This window comes from Corvus moneduloides, chromosome 3, assembly GCF_009650955.1.
Source record: "Corvus moneduloides isolate bCorMon1 chromosome 3, bCorMon1.pri, whole genome shotgun sequence".
In the NCBI taxonomy this organism is placed as follows: domain Eukaryota; kingdom Metazoa; phylum Chordata; class Aves; order Passeriformes; family Corvidae; genus Corvus; species Corvus moneduloides.
The window spans coordinates 78,621,071-78,644,215 of NC_045478.1; the positions used below are offsets into that span (position 1 = coordinate 78,621,071).

At 40.0% G+C, this 23,145-nt stretch overlaps 1 protein-coding gene across 1 annotated transcript; it reads left to right on the forward strand.

The window, feature by feature from the left end:
* Nucleotides 1-4,521: 4,521 nt before the first annotated feature.
* Nucleotides 4,522-23,120, forward strand: RAB4A (RAB4A, member RAS oncogene family). The gene is made up of 8 exons (XM_032102321.1): nt 4,522-4,669; nt 12,658-12,738; nt 13,936-14,050; nt 15,208-15,270; nt 16,477-16,631; nt 17,539-17,634; nt 19,442-19,602; nt 20,892-23,120. Exons 1-7 carry the CDS (start codon nt 4,639-4,641, stop codon nt 19,555-19,557), a joined length of 657 nt encoding a protein of 218 aa, XP_031958212.1. The 5' UTR covers nt 4,522-4,638; the 3' UTR covers nt 19,558-19,602; nt 20,892-23,120.
* Nucleotides 23,121-23,145: the final 25 nt, after the last annotated feature.

Below are 23,145 nucleotides of genomic sequence, written 5' to 3' on the forward strand. Positions count from 1 at the left end.
ACATGCTGAAATAAGTATTTAGGCGCCTTCACTCTATTTACAGGATTCCTGAAAAATTAAATCACTAATTGTTCTTAGAAGCTGCAGCCTATAGTCTGATTTGATTCAGGATTTTTTTCTGTTCTGTGCATTTCTTTTCTAAATACAGCATATCTATATAGCTTTATGTTAGTAAAAGTGACTCCCTTGACACAACACCTAAAGCAGGGTTCTGCAAGAAAAAAAAAGATGTCCAATCCAACACCGGGGCAAATTTGTATCTCTGTGCTATAGCATAAAGCTATCCTAAAATGAGCTTATCCCCTCTTCTGGTGATTCTTCACAGTACCAGGTTGTGCAGTGTGGCTCCTTCTCCCTACTACTGGTGAAGAGAGCGTGATGAAAGCTTAAAGCAGGTATTTAGCATACAGCATGGCAGACTCTAGCCATCACCAGCTGCCAGTAGCATAGCTTGTGGTCTTCACATTTACTCTTGGAAATGTTCACCATAGGACAAGATAAAGACGTCAATTACAGCACCAATGTACCTTTGCAGTCTCCTTCATCAGCTCTCATCACTCTGGGCTAACAGCAGAGGGATGAGCCCATGATTTTAGAAGCATCCAACCCATAAATTTCCATACATAACTACAATTATATATCATCTTTCTCTGCCTGTGATATTTCTAGTGGTATAACATCGAGTACATATGAGTTTTTAAAGACTGCCCTGGTAACCCCAGCAGGGCGATTCTCTGATACCACACTGGTTTGATAGTTCTCTTGTTCTGCCTTGGGATCACCATGAGCAGGTGACAGCCTTGGTACAACAGGAGGTCACCCTCTCCCTGCTGTGGTGCCAGTGTAAACGCCCATCCCCTCAGCACTGCTGTGGCAAGTGGGACTGAACCAGTTAACACCTCTTAGGCACTTGGTCCCTTGAGGATCCTCAGATTCTTCTTGGATCCCTGAGGATCAGGAATTCAGACTACCTGCACACCACATGAAGTGGGCTGAAGTCCTTCTAAAAGCAAGGTACTAATCTAACAGAAAGACTGCTACATTTCTTATTATTTAAAATATATGGATGTCACTTTCATACTTGAAAGAGAGTGATGTAATGTCCACCTAATGCTGATTTCAGTGCTAGTCGTTCTTAGCTGTGAGCTGCCCATGCACACATTGGCAAATGTGTTCATAGATTGAGGGCAGTTCCTGTGGAAGCTGAAGGTGACAATGTTCAGATGATCCCAGTTGTTTTCAGATGAAGTCAGCTGGCCAATGGCACTGAGCACAAGGAGGTCACGGCAATCTCAGAGGTTCCTCAGAGCATGAATCACTTGCCTTCAGTTTTCATTTGGGTTGTTAGAGTCAGATTCATTAATGCTTCAGATCAAGCTGAAGCCAGCGGCTTCCGCATACGCTGGGTTGCTTTCCATATTCAGCATGCAAGGAACAGGGAAGAGCAGCAGAATACATCATTTCTCATTTTACCTGAACATCCCAGGTTGGACCGCGTGCCACACAGCCAAAACTAACAGAGAAAGCAGCAGCGTCCAGCTACTGTAGTGGCTTCCACATACAGCCCTGTAGTGCCATCTTCAGACCAGAGAGAGGCAACCCTACCACCCCCTCAAGGAAAAGCCCGTCCCACCTCTGGCTGCGCTCCAGTCCCGGACAGCAGCCTACGGTGAAGGTGAACCAAAAACACAGCCCAGCTTCAGTTACAAACTGAACTTTGTTCCCCTACAATAAAAAGGAAAGGAAAGGCAAGAGAAAACAGAAGGATCTCTCCACTTGCAGTGCTCGGTCATCAAAGGCTGTGTCCAAATCTGCAAAGTCCTGAGTCATGTTATTTTGGAAGAGATTTCACAGAATACCCCACTCTGAGTCTGGCTCCCATGAGATCTTGTGGGTCCTCTTCCATTTCTATTATGGTACACTGGTTAGTAAGAACTAGCAAAAAATGAGACCAGCACTTTTAGAGAAAACTTAACATGATCTTCTGAGCAGCAATTTTACAACCACAACCACTTATAGGCACAATAACTGTGGTAATTTGAGGGAGTCCCTGATATGGAGATCCAATTTGACATAATACATCACTTTTTACATGCTCCAAAATTTTCTAGCAGATGTAATCAACAGAAATCAAGTGAATTAAATGTTTGGCTTTGGGGTTTTTTTTTCACCTTTGTACTCAAGATGGACACTGACAAGGCTGATTCTAGCTACTTATTGTTTATTAGTCAGAAAGAATGATTTCATTAACATACAGGCCTGACATTCTCAAATTACTGAGGTATCAGCTATATATTTTCTTGCCTAGTGCAGTCTTTATTATTTCTGAATTTTACTCTTTGTTCTAATTTATTCTCCAAGGCAAAATTTCTAAAACACCAAATCCTATTCCTGTCTCATGTTCTCCTGTCTTTGCTTTAACATTCTTCCAACCTCCACCTTCTTCTTTAGTATTAAACTAATAGCTTTTATGGAAACCTTTACAGTTTTGACGTACTTTATTGATAGGTGCATGTAAACTTATCAGGAGTGATTGGAAGCAAAGGAATGTGGTATCAACACGATGACATATTTATCAAATATAAACTCCATACAGGCAAGGTAATCTTGCAAGATACACAGAATAAAAAAAAAACAGAATAATTTACCTCTTAACCTAAAGTTTATGCAGTGAAGGAGGTCTAAATCTCCTTGTTCTCTTACTCATAAAACATGGCATATTTTTGGTAATCTAGTAAAATCTGTCTACTTCAGTGTCTTTGGGGATTTTTTGATTAAGACATTTGGTTTGTTTTCTGGTTTGGTGGTTTTTTTTGATTGGTTAGTTTTGTTTTCTGGGGGTGGGGGCGGGGGGGGGAGTTGAGCAAAAATAACCAACATCTATCAGGGATTTGGTGATATTAGAACAAACTTCTTTAAAGCCCAACCTGAGCCTCAGAATGCACCATTTTGGGAGACAGCTTTCAGACACAAAGCTCACATCTGTGACATACTGGGGTCCGTGCAGCTCATGTGAAGGCTCCTCAGCTTTCCACAGTATTTTGGAGAGCAGATGCCCCAGAGAAATGCCCACATGTGGCATTTTAGGCCTCCATATCCTCTGTGTATCAGGACTATGCTAAATCTGGGGACCTGTTTATACAACCTCTAATTACTGTAAACAGTGTGAACTCATTAAGAAGTTGGTTCTTTGAAAACTGTGGCAAGTTTCTTTGTCTGTATGTACCCACAACAAGAATAATCAGCAGATTCTCTGAGGGCTTCTTGGTGCTGGCTCAGTGCATGTTGTTCCACTGATTAGAGATGGGAACTTCAAAGCTGACCTCTGACCAGCAAAGGACTTGGCAAGTAGGTGGCTGGGACAGGCAGAGGCAGTTTTTCCTACAGCTTGGGAGATGAAGGAGAAGTGGAAAGGATGGGAAGCTATGAGCAATGAGATTTAAAAAGCCAGAAATAGCAGAAGAGGACATAAGAGGAATTTTTTTTAAGAACTGGAAGAAAGGAGAATGTGGAGGACGCACAGGAAATATCATTTAGGAACGGAGTAGATGGAGAGGCTGTTGTGGTGGGAGCTGTATTGCCCTTTGCTCCCAGACTAACTAGGGTTGGCAGGGGAGTTAAGACAACCAATAAAGAATTATAGAGGCACTGTTGTCATCGGGCCCCTGAAGATTAGAATCAAACTTTGCAACTTCTTTTAGTTGTTATCAGTAGCTATAGCTGTACAGTTATGATTAAGCAATTCCATTGTGAGCATTGTATGCTCTAGGCTAATCTTTTAAGGAAAAGGGAAGACAATCCCAGGATGAATGGGCTGTCTGGATGACAGCCACCAGGAGTGAAGTCAGCAGGACTGAGCAGTACCTGGGGGAAAGGTAATTCCAGCAGTGGGTGATCACTACCACAGACTCAATGACCACTTACTCAAAACGGACCCCAGGCTCGAAAGGAGAGCAGAACTTAGCCTGTGGAATAATTACCATGAAAAGGAGAGGAATGACGAGCAAACAGGGGTTTGAGTACTAATTAATGGAAAAGGTATGTAATTTGTAACGAAGGAATGCTGACTTTTCTCCATTACAATGCATGAATAGCGTAACGTTTTGCTGACCGGGGAGCCAGCCTTTGGTGGGGCGCCGCCCGGCTCCCTGCCTGGTGCAGACGGGAATAAAACGCAGAGAACGGCGGGAACAGCGCCCCGGGTAAGGAGCCGGCGCTCGGGCCGACAGCACCGCGCCCGGGCCGCGTGTTCCAGCGGCGGGCCGCGCGTTCCAGCGGCGGGCCGCGCGTTCCAGCGGCGGGCCGCGTATTCCAGCGGCGGGCCGCGTATTCCAGCGGCCGGCCGCGTATTCCAGCGGCGGGCCGCCGCGGGAGGGAAGGGGGCGGGAGCTTCCCGGCGCACGTGCTCCTTGTTTGGGGGCGGGGCCGCCTGGGGGGCGGGGCCTGGGGGGCGCGAGCCGCCGCGCCTGCGCGGGGAGTTGGGGCTCGCGCGGGGCCCGGGCGCGCCTGCGCGGGGCTGGGCGGGGCGGGGCTGAGCCGGGCCCGGGCGGCGGGGCCTGTTCGGTTCCCTCCGCTGTCAGCGCCGACCCCGGGCGGGGCAGGCAGCGAGCAGCGGCGGCGGGGGTCACCCCTCCCGGGATGTCGCAGAGTGCCATGTCCGAGACCTACGGTAGGATCCGGGGGCGGGGTGAGAGGATCCCCCTTTCCCCCCTCCCTTCCGGGGGAGCGGGCCCGGGCAGTGCCCCGTGAGGAGCGGGGAAGGAGCCGGTGTGACGTGAGGGCTCCCCGGGCTCGGGCGGGTCCCTCTGCCCGGCGCTGCCCTGAGCCCCGCAGCTCCTGCCCCGCCCGTGGCTGCCCGGCCGGCCCGGCAGGAGCCTTCCGAGTTATCCTTCAGGGTGAGCAGCCGCCGACTTGGGCGCTGCTTGTTGTGGTCCGGGGCGTCCAGAAGGAAACTTGCAGTGCATGTCCTCTGGGAGAAGCCGCCCGTTCCTTTACCTGGAGATGGCGTGCGCTTCTGCGGGCCAGGTTAAGGTTTCGGTCCTGTTGTCTTAGACGTGCGGCGTCAAAAAGAGTTGACTTTGAGAGTGAGTTGGGGGTGAAAAGATCAGTGGATATGTTCGTATGTCCCTATCTTGGCATGGATGTCTGACTACTACTGGTAGGAAAACATCCGGTGGGGTAAGTCGGAGTGCAGGCACTGACAGGGTGTGTCAGTGCCTCGCTGGGAGCATCAAAGAGAAGTGAGGAGTCAAAGAGGTAAGCAGAGCTGGTATTGCTGGCTAGGTGGAGGAGATGAGTAGCAACTGAATCGTTTTAATTTCTTTTCTTTATAATTGTACTTGAAATTCTGCTTGAATGGATTTCTTTTCTACCCTTTCCATGCCAAACAGTTCTGTAATATTTTCCAGTATAAAAATGCTGTTATACATGTAAACATATTCTAAATCCAGGTAATAGGTTCGTATTCATAGTCCATGAGAGTAAGATCAGAATTGAATACTGAATAATTAAAGCAAAATTGGACACAACAACTCTGGAAACCGTTTGGGGGCTGGGATGTCCATCAGGAGTAGGCCTAGTGACCTGATTGTTTCTACTGTGTAAGGCACTCTATTTTCAATACTGTAGGCATCAGTGCTTGATGTTCTGTCCTACTGGTCAGTGCTTCGGTGTACAGCAAATGCTCCAAACTAAGGGGCAAAACAAGGCAAGAGTGTGGGGCAGCCCTTGAAGTGCCAACATGAGGATACTAAGACCCTGCTTCTTTTGTCCATACTTTCTAGAAACATGTAAGACTTACATGTAGAAATCAGACGGGTGTGCTTTGTCCATCTAGATTTGAGTTTGAAAAGTTCTTCGTGCTCTGAACTCTTGTGACCTAGAACTGGGATCACTTTGGCTATGCTTATGATGCTCTCTGAGCAAGAGACCTGGTAGAAAGCCAGAGATGACAGAATTTCAGTGGTGCTCCTCTTTTGATGCTGTAATACTAGATAAGCCAAATAGATGATTGGTATCTTAAACGAGAACATTGAAACATTTTTTGCATTGTTCCAGTGATGCAGAATAGGGAAAGTAAGCCCACTGGAGCTGTTGATACTTATCCTAGAAAACAAGCCCTTGAAATGGAAGCCTTGTAGTTGTGGGTTGTTCCTTTTATTAGTTTAATTCTTGTTTGATATATTACCCTTCGGAATTTCTGTGTCTGTCCTATGCACACACAAGCTACAAAAAATTCCGTGTTAGAATGCTTGAGAGTTTCAAGTTCTAGAGTACACAGAAGAACAAAAGCTAAGTTATAGCATAAAATTTAACTAATGGGCTCTACAATCTCTGACTACAACAGTAGTCAGTATCTAATTTTGCAGTGTCCTGTCCACATATGTAGCAGCCCCATTGACATATCAAAGTTAACAGTACAATGTGATTAAATTACAGATCTTCTGTGCTTGATGAACTCTCTGGATTTAGTGTGCTCACTGTCCTAACAATGAGTGGTTTGTTTCTGACCAGCTGTTACGATGACCATGAAGGATGGGAGAAGTATTAGGTCAGTTTCTCCCTGCTGACTGAGATTAGTGGTCACTGTATCCCCTTCCTGGAATCCCTATGGCTTGTAAATGCTTAGTCACAAACTAGATTTTTCTTGTCGCCTGAATTATGGCCCATTCTAATTATGTAACCTCAAGCTTTTCATCCCATACAGGTGGGCTCAGGAAACTGGTTGGTGGTTGGGTTGGTGTTTTTCTTTCCAATGTCATTTTGCTGCCTGACTTTTATATGACTTTGATTTTGCTGTGAGGTTTCAACTTCTTTCGTTTGAAAGGGGGGTTATTTTTTTCAATATTTTTCTCAATCCGTAGGGAATAAACAGCCTTTCCTCTGGCCCCCACTGTTAATTTCATGTCTCCTCCTGGTTTTTTTCTCCCTTAGTTTCTTCCTCCATGTCAAATTCTATCTTCTCTGAAGGTTTTCTGTTCACTCACTTTTCACTCTTTCCATCCATTATTGAGATTCTTGTCTCTTTCCTCTTTTCAAACAAAGTTCTGCAGCTTCTTGGTCTTGGCACTAAATTTTCCTTACAATTCATATTTTCATTCCTGTAGATCTATTACATTGGTTATGTATCTTCTGTTCTTAGCTTTCTTATCTGTTCAATTATTTATGTGTTCAATTCAATATCTGTTCAATTCTTATGTGTTCAATTTATTTCCCGTACAAAGTGCCAAAACCAAACCAAACACGAATACAAGATAACTCCATGAATTTTGAGACTGGGTTTAGAAAGAACATTTTCCTGCTGCTTGTGGGAGAAAAGAGTCGTTCTTTAAAAAGTTTAACATGTGACATTGGAAACAAATCTCTTATTCACAGGAAAACTCTTTTTAACTCAAGTTTTGTGAGATGCAATGGCCTTTCTGTAGATAATTGCCATATAACCACACATGCATGTTTTAGCCTGCTTCCCAGTTCAAAATATACATGTTTTTGGGTTAAATACAGCCTGACATAAAAGTATCTTATATTTAATAAGTAAATGCAAAGCAACCATTGGATTTTAAATAGTAGAAGGATGGAAGTTGTATTGAATTGAGAATTTATTCAATTGAGCATTGAATAAATGCAATGTGTAAGATTCAAGTCAAATCTTTTCACTCCTTAGTTCCTTGTGTTTTCTCTACCAGCATCTACTGCTCCCAATCTGGTCACATAAGCTTACCAATCTCTATCATTGTCAGAGAATGTATAGTCTTTCCATCCATTTGAAAAGAATTCTTTTTGATCTGGACAATTTGACTCATCCTTTTCTTGCCATCCCATTCCCCACCATTTACCTGATGATATTTGCATTTATCACCCTGGTCTTCAGTTTGTTTCAAATCTGATTTTATTTCTTAGAGAGCATAGCTCTTTAGCTTGTAAGGAAGCAGATCTTCCCTCTTTGAAGCATTCTTTATGCAGATTGGAATAGACCCAGCTTTATCTGTTCTACCTGTTTGTCTTGTTAACCTCCTGCTAGAGAAAGGAGTAAGCAGTGGGAATAGCTCCTCCTTTCTTTTAAAGGCAGCAAATGCCAGTAGGAATGCTTCAGAGCACTCTTTCCTCCTGCCCTATGGCATGAATGAAAGACTTTCCTTAGGGTCAGCATTAGTGAATATAAATTCTACTCTATTACAAGGAGTTGGAAGGAGATCAAACTGAGATTGGGGATATAATTTGGTCTCCCCCCTACACTACCGTGTTAGCAGTGTAAGGGAAACAATTTAATTCTCATTGCATTTTAAAGACTAAGCTACAGCATCTCAGAAGCTGTTTGACTGTTCCTTCTACTGGAGCAGGCTTCAGTCAAAGGAGGAGGTTGGATGTCTGGGGGTGGTTGCCACATCAACCATCTGTTTTTGCTGGTGCTTGAGTCAAAGCCCACAATTGTCTCTCTTCTCCTTTCCCCTCAGCTCACACTGCACCACCACCCCCAAAAGAAAAAAACAAACACAAAAGACGTGATGTAATTCATGTCATTTAACAGCTTGTGCTGCTGGTGCATCTTTAGAGTGAAGCCACAATTCACTCTAGCACAAAAACGCCTGTGCTAGAAAATAAGTTTTATTTCCTGCACCCCCTACCCAGGTTGGGATCAGGTGATGCATGTAGCTCTCAGAGGGGAGTAAGCTGATTCTTTATATTCCCTTATTAACTTAAACAGCCATGCTATGCTATGCTTCATCTCCTTATGATTTCTGTAGTGCATATCCTGTAACCCTTTTTCCCTTTAGCACAGAGTTCGGTTTTCATCCTAAATATCTTCTGTATAAAGACGATCTTATTTAAAGGCGAAGTGCTTTAACTTTTCTAGACCTTTTCAGCACCCAGCATGGCAGCAAGCATTTGTAACATCTGAATGATGATGCTTTTCAGCTTTTCTATGAAGGAGGAACAACAGGATTCAAAAGAAAAGGTTCTCTAGGGTGACAGCCTTGGCCGCTGACTGGAATGCTGGAGCTCTGAGCTGCTTGGTCAATTGGAAAGAAAAGAGGAGATTAAAAAAAGCTATGAAATGAAGTGAATTAACTCCTCTGGGAAGTTAAAAAAGAAAAACTAAAGCAATTAAGCAGTAGTGCAAACACTAGAATGTGAGTTGCATTTGCTGAAGTTGCAAAGAATGATTATATAAAGTTTGAGTCCACAGTGATGGTCTAAAAGAAGCCATCTGCCCAATCTCATTTGGTTTCTGTGCTTCCGAACTGTGCTGAATCTTACATACATCTGTATGGCTTAAAGGGAAAACATTTCATATCCTAAACTGCGTGCTAAAATAAGTAATAAAAATGTAGTTGATGTGGTACCAGTTGTCATACAGAATGACATTATAAGAAAGAAGTTGCAGAAAAACAAGATGAAAAATGTTCTCCTTGTTCTTATCTGATATTACCTTATTCATTAATATGCTAGGCCGTGAACTTAAAAGTTTGTTAAATCTTGGTATTTTTAACTTTTGGTATTGGCAAAGCATTTTTCTTGTCCTTCCTTGCAGTTGATTAACTGTGCAGAGTATTCCGTATTTCCTGAACCATGTTATCCCGTGCTTATGGATAAACTTAAGTCTGAAAGCGTTTTGCTAGTTTGAACAATTTACATAAAATTTGGGTTTAAAATTTTAGAAACATAGTTATATTTGTGAATGTAACAGTGTCTTTTACTCTGAGACTACGTGTGTCTGGAAACATTGCTGCCTTTGGTGCAGAAAGGTTTTAGCCTTTTTTGTTAGAAGATTCTGACATTTTCATTTTATGAAATGGACTAAAAGACATTTCTCTTAGTTTGGTGGAATAAAACACATTTCTCTTTGTTTCATACCGAGAAAAAGTTAATTGTAACTATTTCAAGTTTCATCTTAAAAGGCCCATTTGCTATTTTTGTGAGAGGGATTTTTTTTTTCTGCTAAGTAAGCAGGCATTGAACTGGCAATTAAGTGGCTAATTCATAGGAAAGATTCCCTTTTAAATTTGTCTGGCACAACTGAATCTCAATAGGAATTGGGAGTCTGTTATGAAGCGCTGCTAGAATACATTATCCATTTAAAGACATGAATATAAAATCCCCAAATAGCACTGTTGCTTTCAGAGCAAAATATAAAGCACCTCAACTTAAAACACCTCAGGGAAAAATACACTGCTGTTCTGATGCTCTTCCGGATCAGTCCCTGCCAGCGACATGGTTGTCCCAAGGCCTCAGTGGCCTGCAGCCTGTCTGTGCAGAAAGGAGCAGTGTGTTGAATTTGCTGCTCAGTGTGGGTTTGTGGATTGCACAAGTACGCCTTCGTGAGCCACATTTGACAATCAGTGCTTGCAGTTACAGTGCAAGTTAGTGGGGAAATAGAGTTTTGGTTTTAGTGTTTCCCTGGTTTAGGTTTGCAGTAGCTGTTGTACTGCTGTCAATAAAACGAGTCTTCCATGGACAAAAAAGGAAGGTAAACTTGAATTTTATAGTTGTTTTTAAGGAGAAAATCTGACAAACAGCATTCACCAGATAAGAGGTAGAACCAGTTTTAACTGGGTTTCAGATTTATGTGTGGGAAAATGGCAGCATCAGAAACAGATTATTTTGATTGTGTCTGTGTCTCAGAATATCCTGCATTTTGAGGTACTCTGAAAGTGGTAAAACCAATGAGATTACACACACACACAGACAGACAGTAGTGTAAGTATACAAAATGGAGTCAAAGGCAGCTAACCAGTGATACTTGATCCATAAAAATTGAAACTCAACTTTCTTTGAGATGAATTTTTTCTTAACCTGACACTTTGCGCTATTTATGATATCTACATTTCATGCTAACAGTGAAGACTTGATAGAATGAAGGGTTCTCAGCTTCAGCGTGTTTTGCAGTTGAGGTGACATGAAGGGCCCTTCCTTAGAGGAGATAACACAAAATTTTCATAACCTGGAGGAAAATCCTTTTTGTAATTATTTTTCTTTAATCCAGAAAGCATGAGCAGCTGGGTGGGGGCGTGAAGAACAAGAAGATTTTGAAACAGAAAGTCTTGATCATGTAAATGGTCATATTTGTAAGCAGGAAACAGCCATCTTCTGAGAAGGGTAGAATTCAGAATCTATTCCAAGCCTGTTCCAGCATTTGAAACAAGAAAATCATACAAGGGCAAAATATAAAAAAGCAAAAATACTTAGTAAAACATTAGCTCATTTTAAATATTAATAAAATCCAGAAGACAGGTGAAGACAAAGAACAGTAGACATTTCCAGGACTCATAGCTCTGTGTTTTACTACTGTCTTTTTAACAGTGGGAATCTTAGCATTTGAGAAACTTGTTTGTTTCTTTTGGCATTGCTAGGGAGTGTTTATGATATACCATAACAAATAACTCCTTCATGAAATGGAATGGACACATAGATTTGTGTGCATCTTAAATTTGATTTTTAAAACTAAATACTCCGATGAGGTCCTGATAGAGGATTTTATCAGTTGTTTGACTTACTTGGCATAATGTAGGTTTCTTTTTATTCTGCCATCCCCTGGGCCAATACCCATGTAGCCCATTTGACAGCTTTCAACACTCTTAACAAAATTAATGTTTTTGGTTTTGTTGATATTGCAAACTTAATCATTTTCCTTCCATGCTTACCAGATGTCTTCTGGAGACCTGCTGTGTTTATTAGAGAAACTGTGCAATAAAGAGTAAAAAATCTGCTGCTGGTAGAAACATAAATAGGGAATCTTGCATGAGCTGCAAATGTTGCCTTGGTGGCAGTGTATTGGAGGAAGCAGTTGTAAGCTTTCTAATCAGTTTATAATTTTTGAGATTAGTAAGACAGGAAAGCTTTCTTCAGTCTTTAGCAAAACTGAAAGCAGATTTGTGGTGGTAGAATTAAAGCATTATATGTAACTGTTAAAACAATAGAAATGGGCCATAAACCTTAAATATGTGTATTACCAATGAACATTGATACAAATGGCTCATAAATAGGTAACAGAAATAAATGTATATTAATTTAACATGCGGAGGAAATGTGAAACTAGGCATCCCACAATAGAAATTACTTCTTCCCTCTAAATATTGTCGAGAAATACTGTAGTTGTCCCAGCTGTACAAAGATTAAAATAAAGTATGAGTATTAAACTGTTAATAGAGAAGTTCAAATTAATGTAAATTTTAAACCTACAAAAATTAAAATCCAAAAAATCCACAAACAAGCACCCCCTCCCCCCCCCAAAAACAAACCAACAACCCCTCCCCAAAAGTATCGATTTTAAGAAATGACATGATAATCTATTTGTGTTGACTATAGTTAATAGCTTACGTACTTTTGAAACAGGTTGCTGGAATACAAGCCAACTATTTACATGTGATTCAGCCTATTTTAACTGAATTCAGATTCAGCCATTTTCACCTTATTTTGTCTTCCTTGCATCTCTATAAACAACAATTCTTACCTCTTGCTGTCTGACATCACTGTTGCGGACACTGGATTATTCTTCAGATTTGTTGCTATTTTGCTAATTTTGTCATCTATTCCCTTCCCTTCGAAATAACAGCTACAAGAGAATAGTTGGCTTGTGAACTTGGTCTTGTAATAAAAATGTGAGTCCATACTAAAATTTAGCAATTTCTTCTTTTTTCTTTTTCTTTCAATCTTCAGATTTCCTGTTTAAGTTCTTGGTCATAGGAAATGCTGGAACTGGAAAATCGTGTTTGCTACACCAATTTATTGAAAAGAAATGTAAGTACATGTGAAGGACAGTCAGAGTTCTTCATTGCTTTGTACCACAGGTAAAGGCTCTGCCTACATGAGTGCCTATTATTGGTATGGAAGCTCCCCTAATTCTCTTATTTGTATAGGTGAGAATTTTAGTAAAGAATTATGTTCAGAACCATGCTGTAAATCCCTATTGCTCACTGTTTGTCTTTAATCTAAAGCCTAATATGAAGCATTATTCTGTATTCCTCTCAAATAAATATAACAGGATGTTGGTGAAAATAGGCTTACTTTTTGTGGGAGTTATAATTTGCAGCTACAAGCTTCCCTAGATATACAGCAGAGACTTGGATATTTAGAAAAATTGATGAAAGAAAAGTTGAATTGCTTGAGTCAATTTAGAAAGCCTGTAGTATCTTTTTAAGTAAATAGTAACCACATTTTCTTTGTTAAGGACTGTGGTCTATGATAAATACTGGTAGAGATTTCATTGTGAATGTTATTCAGAAATGAGCAGATAACATAAAAGAAAAATTTCTGTTGGGCTGTACATTTAATACAATCCAACAAATATGCATTTAGAAACCTTTGTGAATCTAAGGTGACTGTTACCTTTCTCAGCCAAACAGTAACCAAACAGTCACCTTATCTCTTGAGGAATACTTAAGGATACTGATGTGTAAAGCACTAAGGGACATGGCTTGATTCTGCGTGAACTCGAAACAAGCCCTTGCTTCAAGTAAGGGCAGCTGTAAATTGCTGGGATTCTGTGATATCAACAACATACATAGGGCAAGGATCTTAACTTTGTGCATTAAATAAGAATTGGCTCTTGCATATTCATGGACAAGACAGTGTCTTTTTTTGTTCTGCATTCCATGAATTTTAATTTTAAATGGTATCAAGGTATTAGAAAACACAGTTGGAAAAAAATGTACAAAAAGTATCTTGCCACTTATTAAAGTGAACTGGAAATTATTTAAGGCAGGCCATTCTAGTAGTAATTTTGAATTGTCTAAGCTGTCAAAAATTGTAAGAACATTTATTTCTGTGTGGTGGCAGTAGGCTAATGAGTGACACTAAATTTGATGGTTCAGGAAGTAGTTTGTAATTTGAACACTTAGGAGTTTTGATAATACCTAAACAGTTTTATGTAAAAGCTGTTTATTCACTCTAAATATTCTTCAAATAAGTCTGATTTTATTTCTTTTTTTTCCGTAGTCAAAGATGACTCAAATCATACTATAGGAGTGGAATTCGGTTCAAAGATCATAAATGTTGGTGGTAAATATGTAAAATTGCAGATATGGGATACAGCAGGACAAGAAAGGTTCAGGTATGCTTTTCAGCCTTTTATTAAGTGTTACTAAATTGCTGCTGTGAGTGGTGGATATTATTTATCTCTGCTTGTTACTAGGCAAAGCTTCTTCATCAGTGGAATTGTTTGTCTCTTTCATATTAACCTTCCAAGCTGGACAGACCGCGGTAGAGCAATGCTGCCTTGCAGGATCTGAGTTCTGCCCTTTCTTTCATTGGGTATTTTCTGTTAAGGTATATGAGTAGAATAGGTGGCTAAAAGCTTTGTTCACCAGCCAAACTCATAATTGTTTTTTAACTAAGTGTATGTGCTCAACTCTATGTTTAGAAGACCTTCTATTGGTTGGAATAAGTAAACGTCAGGAAGTTGTAAACTGTTCAAAATCTTCATGAAAACAATTGCACTGTGTAATTCTATATACAGTTTGATTAGAGAAGAAAAAAAATCAGTCAAATTCATTGGGGTAAATATATTTCTAGAAAGACTGAGATATCTTAAGTTTCTTAGAGAAAAAGCAATCAATTTGTCAGCTTAGAACTTCGTACTTTTAATGCTGTATTTTAACAGTGTTCTGCATCTGAGGCATAGCTCAAACTCAGTAAAAATCTAATGTGTTCCTAGGTACATTCACCATCACATAGGACATCAATTTTTTTTTTCTGTTTTTGGGAGGATGGAGTGTGTGCCTGAGGTTTCTTTGTTTTGGGAGAGGGGTTGGTTAACAAAGATGAGTATGATGGTAGAAGTCTGAGTAATGGACAGCAATCCAGGTAAATGTCTTCTATTAGACTAGTCCTTTGGATATACTTCTGACTTGATAAAGCTGGGCTGTGATATGTAGTCTTCATTAATGAGGTCTCTTCAGTGTGTTGGCCAGATATCAGCCTCAAGTTCTGTATCTGGTCATGGATTATGATGATTTGTGTACTTTCAGGAGCACATGGGTCATAATGGACTTTGAGAATCCTTGTGCAGCTATATTTAATGAAAGTGCTTCATCAAAATCATAGTTGTAATTAGTCTGCTGCTGCACAGCTGATAACATTATCTAAAAACATGTTTTGTTTTAAATACGTAAATGAGAATTCTGTTTCATAATACAGATTGTGTTGTATTAACCCAGATTTTAAACAGCGAAGGCACCACAGAAATGTATATTTGTAATTCTGTTTCAGGTCTGTAACAAGGAGTTACTATAGAGGGGCTGCAGGTGCCTTGCTTGTCTATGATATAACCAGGTAAGAAAGCCAGCAGCTCTTTTGCTCGTAGACTGCCAGATTCCATCAATGCACAATGATTCCTTTCCAAATACCTAATGCTCTAATTGAGATTGGGCAGGAAGAAAAGGAAGTATAAGAAGTACTTCTGTATCAGTGCGTATTTAGGTTTTGGAACTTGCTTACATGAGATATGTGAATGTCATAAATGTGAACAATCCTAAAGGGTTACACAAATTTGTGGAGATTGGCTCCCAAGTTGCTGATCTAACCATGGTGGATTACACACAGCCACTCCCTCAGCAAGCCTTGCCACAGAAACAAGAGCGGACTTCAGCCATCCTTAACCAAGGCACTGCGCCCTTACTTGTGGAAATTGCTGATTATTGTGCTGGGGTAGAAGATCATCCTCTGGAGAATCTAGCTCTGCATACAAATTCCTTAACTGTAGCCCAAAATTCTGTTCATTTCTGCATCTTTTAATATTTTAATATTATGGGCAGCCAATAAAACACCTTACCATTACACATGTCCACATTCTTCCTGCCACCATTGACTGATACCTGTCAGATGAGTTTTGTGTTGCTTTATGGTGGTTCACTAGATTGCTGCTTGTTGTCCTGTGAGTGAAGGATTCTCTCAGCAGGCTTTGAAATCTGTGTTCTGTGCTTAAGGTCAGCTGGAGTCATCTGTCAGTCCTGCTGCTTGAAGGCTTTCTCTCTGACCACTGTGACAATGACAAATGGTGTGTGCAGGGTGACTGCCTGCAGTGTAGGTCCTGACAGCGGTGTGAAAGTTAAGGCATGCACATCTACACAAGCCTTGTAAATTCTAACTGTCCCACTGGTAATTTAAGTATCAGTTGAATTCCAAGTGGAACAATATCTCATTCTGTTATCCCAAAATATCATGCACAAAAGGTTAAAACTAGATTAGAGCTTAAAATTTTAGCTTTTCACATTAACACGGTGATTTATAATTGTGTGTTTATATTTTGTGATTGATTTAATTTTGATTTTTAAAAACTCAAGCTTTTAAATAGTTTCATGAAGGCATTTGATACTCTTCCCAGTTTATCAGTGGCACACTGAGATGTGTAGGTGCCTTGCCTGACTACCAGCAGTTTGTTGTTTGCCACAAACACCAATTTGCCTTCTGAGTTTTAATTCGGTGATCTGTTCAGGAGACATAAGTGTGTCCTAATAAAGGATGTTCTTTCCTACACAGCCGAGAAACCTACAATGCACTTACTAATTGGTTGACAGATGCAAGAATGTTAGCAAGTCAAAATATTGTGATAATACTGTGTGGAAACAAAAAGGATCTTGATGCAGATCGTGAGGTCACTTTTTTAGAAGCATCCCGGTTTGCACAGGAAAACGGTAAGTAGTACAAAACCTTCACGTAGCATTCAAAAATGCATAGTACTTCAAATCATTAACATTTCTGTGCAGTTAAGCTGTACTTTGTACCTTGTCTGCAGAAAGGGGTTCTGTCAGTACATGAGGCCCAGAGAGGCAGTGTCTGCAGTGCAAACTACATGTACTACTTAAGTCTCATTACCAGTGATTCTTCCAGTCGCAGCTGCTCCTTTAAGAATATCCTCTGTGTGGAGATATATTCCATAGGAGATGTATTACAACTTCAGGTATTGCCTTGCCTCCAAAGGGCTGAGGAGAAAATGAAGAACATAAATTCCTATTTTTAAGCATCTTAAAGATTCTGTAGATAATAGACAAGGTTGTATGGGGTGTGCTGCAGTTTGAAGCAATGAGTTTTACTCATGGAAAGCTGAGTTCAGTGCAGGGTGTGGATCCAGAGGACTATTACCTGGTCTGTAGTATTCAGGATTTCCAGTCTGAGGACATGTTTCTGTGCCAGCTAAAGCCAGCCTCGGTCTGAGCTTCTGTGCTGCAGTCCTGCCATCAGCAAAATCTGGTTTTGACTTTGTAAATCAATTAAAGTCTTTTCTACCAAGTCTGGCTGTTGACTTTGGTATTGAATATAACCTCTATTAATGGGAAACTGTATGAAGTTTGGTTTCAAGCGCTGTTTTGCGTGCACAGCCCGGGTTATTATCTTTGGATTCCAGCATTCTAAGGTCCATGTGTAAATTTTAGAGGATGTTTTCTGTGGTTTTCCCATCAAAGGTTAGTTTTTCTGGACCATGCATTTTGACTGTAGATGTCTGTAGAAATATTTTTATTGCTTCTAGCTTTCATGTTTTGAATTGCTATATCTGGTATTCCAGACTTGTTTTGAGGATTTTTTTTTTGGTGTCAAATGCAGAGCTGATGTTCTTGGAAACAAGTGCTCTAACGGGGGAAAATGTCGAAGAGGCCTTTGTACAGTGTGCAAGGAAAATACTCAATAAAATTGAATCAGGTAAATTAAGCTTTATAATTTTTTTTTTTAATGTGAAAACTAATAAAAGTGCACATGGAAGTATCCAAAAAGGGGTGGTGGTGTGAATTGTGGGTGATGCATACCTTAACAGTCAGGTCTGAGTGTAAATTGTGTGTTCTGTGGGTTGCTGCATCCCTACAAATACCAAGCCTGCCATTAGACAGTTTTGTACTCCTGAATAGAAACCTAGTATCAGGGCAGACATAACTTTTAATTCTGCTTCTCATATATAACAGGAAATGCAGTATGAGAGAGAGTATGAACAGTAATACTAAAAATTTCAGGGATGTTTCCTAGCAACTGTTCCTCTGAAGTGACCTTCCTGCCTCTCAGTTGAAATCATTTTTACTTTTGCAGATCTAGAAATACACCAGAAGCTTCTCAACACAAGTGGGCAGGTTTCTGTTGGAGACAGGCTCCTGTGTGTTAGATGTCATTACAGCTAATTTGCATTCCAGTTTTCCTCTTTTCTAGCTGCTTGATATCTTCAAAGTTTCAAGTACTGGCCATATTGAAAAGTCTGTCTCAGATTCTAATTACATGTTTCAAATGCCAAATTTTTCGATGAAAATATGATGTTTTCATAGGAATTTTCTGATTACCGCATCAAATCAATGCCAAACAGCAGCTTTCATTTTAAACAAATAAACAAAAAGAACCTAAACTAACCCAAAACCCAAATGAAAAAACAATGTATGGAGAGTTTCTCGTGATACTGTAGTTCCATGACTGCTTTCAAGAGACATTGCCACCACAGAATTAAGTCTTGTTTTCTGTGAACTGCTCCTGGGTTTTTTTGTGCCAGCACATATCCGTTGAATCATGCAAAAATGGACACTGTAAGGAACCTGTGGAGATCTCTAGTCCAGCCTGCTGTTTAAAGCACATTCAGGTTCAAAATGAGAGCAAGCTGCCAAGGGCTAGAACAGAGATTCCACAGCCCCTCTGGGCAACGTGTCCCAGTACTGACAATTGCTGCTATCTTCCCACTCGGTCCCCAGCCCACACCTGTGCTTCTCTGTGTTCCACCACAGGTGCAGAGCACTGCATGTGTAGTTGCTGAAATTAATGAGGTTCCTTCTGGTCTGTTCCTGTAGTTCAATCAAAGTCTTTTCTGAACAACAGCTCAGCTCTGGAGCTATCCACTTGTCCCTTCAACATGGTGCCATTGGCTAACTTAACAAAGGGCTCATATGTGCAGTGAACCCAAATAAGTGATTCAGAGGGATTCCTGGTTGGTTGGTTTTTTAAGATTAAGTAGATCAAGTAATTCTAATCTTGGCCAGACCACCATACAGCCATAAGAACAGTTCTGAAGGCACAGGGTATGAAGTAGGCAGAAATGGATACCAGGAGTTGTGGAGGTTGATCATTTTCCCTGGGGGCAGTTCTTTTTGGAATTCTATCAGATTGATCCATTTTTGTTTGGTTTGATGTCTACAGTACTATTTTCTTTGCTTATGAGCCTCTGAAAGGAAGTTTTTAACTGTGTTTGCAGAAAACATTTTAGACTCTTCTTTTGTTCATAGTAGTGCAAATGCATTTCTTGTTTGCAGCCTAACTCTGAGACAGATTGCTTTGTCATCATGATCAAGGACACATGGTTAAATTAGAGGAAAAAGTGATTCAGGTTTGAAATTGCCTAAAAGTAGACAGAATTGAGATAATCTCTCCATAAATAGATCAGAATGTAGTTATGCAATTTTTTATCTAATGTTATCAGTTAATTTGGAATATATTATTTGCACATGATCTATGTTCTTGTGACCATTTTGTTTCTTATCAGGAGAATTGGATCCAGAAAGAATGGGCTCAGGTATTCAGTATGGAGATGCTGCCTTGAGACAGCTGAGATCACCACGTAGAGCACAAGCACAAAGTGCTCAAGAATGTGGGTGTTAGAGAAACAAAATACAAAATCCCAAATACTTACTTTAGATACAGAAGGTAAGGTTACAAAGTAATTTCAGGGTGGTGGGCAAATTAGCATATTTCATAAATGTGCTGTATTGAGTGCTTGGCTTTTCCACAGTTAGCCTGTAAAGTTACAGAGAATCTATTGAAATAATGCACAGTAGGGTGGATTTGGGTTTTTATAGTTTGATTTCTCTCGTCTGGTCACTAAAGGAAGACTAGTGCTCTTACTGAAGTATTTCTAGATCTTAGCTTACTCTGAGTAATGCTGTGGAAAACATTTTAAAATTCTCAATTCCTGAAATGCATTATGGGCCTAATAGCTACGTAATGCACTGTAGAGAAAGTGAATCCGTTCTGTTGCATTGAGAACAAACATTAATAGAAATGAGCATTCACAAAATGTGTGGTACAGTATCTTGTCCTAAGCTATTATAAAGTGAAAATATGAGGCTTAAACACTGAGACTCAAAAATTAAAGATAATACTACATTTCAAACTTCCACTGACTTTTTTGCCCCTACCTAAAAGCAACCTGAAGTTATTCTGATTTCTGTCTGCTATTAGCAGAAATGTAAACAATGTAAATGACATGTAAATGTCATCTAAAGTAGTTCTTCTGGGGCTGTTGCAGCCTAGGAAGCATGTGTGCAGTGTTCTAAAGTCTTCCAAAGATGTTTTTCAGAGAAAGTGAGGAAAAAAATTTTCCCTATAGTAGCTGTAGGGGAAGAGACATAGAAGTGACATAAACTCCTAAGAACAGCTCTGTGGTTGGTCTTTCTTATAAACAGTTGTCCTTAAGACACCTCTCAGTATTCACTGGATTTTACATAACTCCTTGCAGTATGCAGTGGCTCTTAGCACAGTTCTTTCTCCCTGTGTAGTTAATTATTCTGATGTAATTAATCCTTATTTGTCTAGTACAAGGACAGTGATATCAAATTAAATAAGTACTGCAGGCATAGTTACTGCATCACTTCTGCTGTAGTCATTCATCAGCTTGAGCAGTGCAGACAGCAGAAGCTTTATAGAACATTAAATAAGGCAGCACATAATTCTACATTCTCATATTTTTTCCTGTGTTCTGGGAGCTTATTTCCCAATTAAAGCTCAGAATTTTAAATAATGGATAGGAATTCTTGAACTGCTTTCCTCCTACAAAATGCCATTCTTCAACTAAGAGACTGCTAGAAAAGGGCTTTAATTTAGTTCAGCTTTGGTATGGCTCTACAGAAATGAATATTTATTGATCTTATTTCAAGAGATTACTTTTCAGATGGATCAGGTATGGGTAATTAATGGAGTTCTTGTGTATTTTACAGCTCTCCTTGCAAGTGGTGTTTGAAGAAAGAGAAAAGCTTGAAGGCTATGCAGTTTTTAAAAACATCTTTCCACTATCTACAAGCAGAGCAGACCACTGCTGACAGAAAGGTGTCCTGTGGTAGGGGGCAGGAATGTGCACAGCACACAAGTCTGCAAAGCAAACTTGGTAGTTTGGTGGACAATATTAAGATTCAGACCTGTATGTAAATGTTTTCCATCACCTGTTTTTGTTCTTTCACCTCTAGTTTAAAGCATTGCAATGTACTGTAAATAATGTAATAGTAAATTTACAAAGCATGGTATACTTATGTATGCTATTAGAATGTTGCACTATAAGCAGTTTAATATTTTATTTTTTTACCATATAAACAAATTTAAACAAGGTAGGCTTTGTCACGTTTGTTTGTTGCACAATAGTTTGTATTTACAGGCTGAATTATAAAACCACTGGCACCTGTCAGTGGGAGGTTGTTGGTTTATTTTTTCCTACTCAGTTTGCCACATTCTAACAAGCTGGTGACAGGATCAATTCTTAATGTGTGGTTATGACCCATACTTCTGTATCCTGATATGTCAAGGTGGAAAAGGCAAGTTAAAGCACAAGAGCAGAGCAAGAATGCTATACCAAGCTATACCATCTTTCATGAAATGAGACTTGTGTTTATTCCCTTTGTCCTGACATTTTTGGTTCAAATGGATGCTTATCTGAAAAGTATGCACCTTAGGTTGTCTCTGAATTAAATGGAATTAAGCATGCTTTGTACTTGAAAAGCCTGGGTTTAGGTTTAAAAAGGCTGTTGGGTCCAAAAACTTCAATGTTATATCACTCCTCTGTTGTATTTAGGATTGGATTTGTTACAGAACTGATAACAATTATTCACAATGGTATTCTCTTCCTGGTAAGAGGGTGAAGTGTTTTTTGAAGCAGCATAACTGTATTTTCAAGAACATCTGAGAACTCTGAAGAAATTTACCTGTCTTAATCCTCATTCAGTTCAGTTTGGCTTTCAGAACTGCAAATGCTTACCAAAAGCAAGTCCTCTGGACTAGGAAGGTGGATGGAGCTGTCTCCTCCACCAGTCCAAATAGCCAGTTATTAATTGGGATGTGTTGTCTGCCAGAGCTGGGGAGGGTGTTGGTTCCAAAACCCCAACCCAGTTCTGGAATGCTGGGAAAAGATGAGGTACTGGGTAGTCTGTTCCACCACACACCATTCCACAACCCAGTCAGGTTTCTTGGCACGCTGGCAAAAGCTGAGCACTGGCACAGCACAAGTAGAGTTAAAGGTTGCTCTCCTGTCACTGTTAAGAGTGGTGGAAGGGGTGTTGGCTGTTGATGAAAACCTCTTTCCTTTATTAGAGTAGCAGTTGAAAAGGAGCAGAGGACTGTTGCTTATAAATAGAAATTTCAGGGGTTTCACAGGGATTTTCTTCTGTCCCTTTTACATACAAGACTGGCCTTTTTCTTCTTTCTGTCCCTTTTACATACCAAGACTGGCCTCTTTTATACTTGGTTCTTATGATCATTTTGGTCAAGTGTCTCTGGTTTAAAAAGCAGTAAGCAGTTTTACTCTTTCAGTAACTGTCTTAAAGCTGTCCCCTTCCTCCCTGGAAGGAAAGAGTAGTGTCATTATAATGAGTTTGAACATGTTTTTACCATTTTTTAATGTATACTCTTACTGTATACACATTAACCTGGTTAATGTGCGTGTTTTGTAGTATCTCAGCCTTTTATGCTGCATATCTTGCTGACATTCTAAAAATAAATTTTCTAAAATTGCAACTCCTTAGAGAAATACTGTTGGAAGCATTAGCTCTCAGCAGTGCAAACTCTATTGTTTACTATAGCTCCCTCTGAGGGTCTTTTATTTCTAAAAATAAACATCATGCCAATATCAGCCCTAGAGTAGATTTCAAGCTTTAGCATTATAGTTGACACAGCAAACCAAACCTAGCTCACCTGAACAGTAAATGATAAATAGGTGATGTATGTTTTTAGGGTAAAATTCTTACTTTACCAAAGCAAGATGGCTGTAAGTTTTACATAAAGTACCACCAGGTACCTATATCTGAGGTTTCATTGGATGTGGAGCTTTAGCTGTTCAGCCCATTAAGAGATTTAAATGTCTTATTAAAGTCTGTGTCTTGCCTTTTAATGAGTCTGTTGGCCTACACTATTTCATTTAATGCTTGTATCTAGCACCAAATAAAGATTCTTCCTTGATTTTCTAGGTGTCTTACACCAAATCCTGTT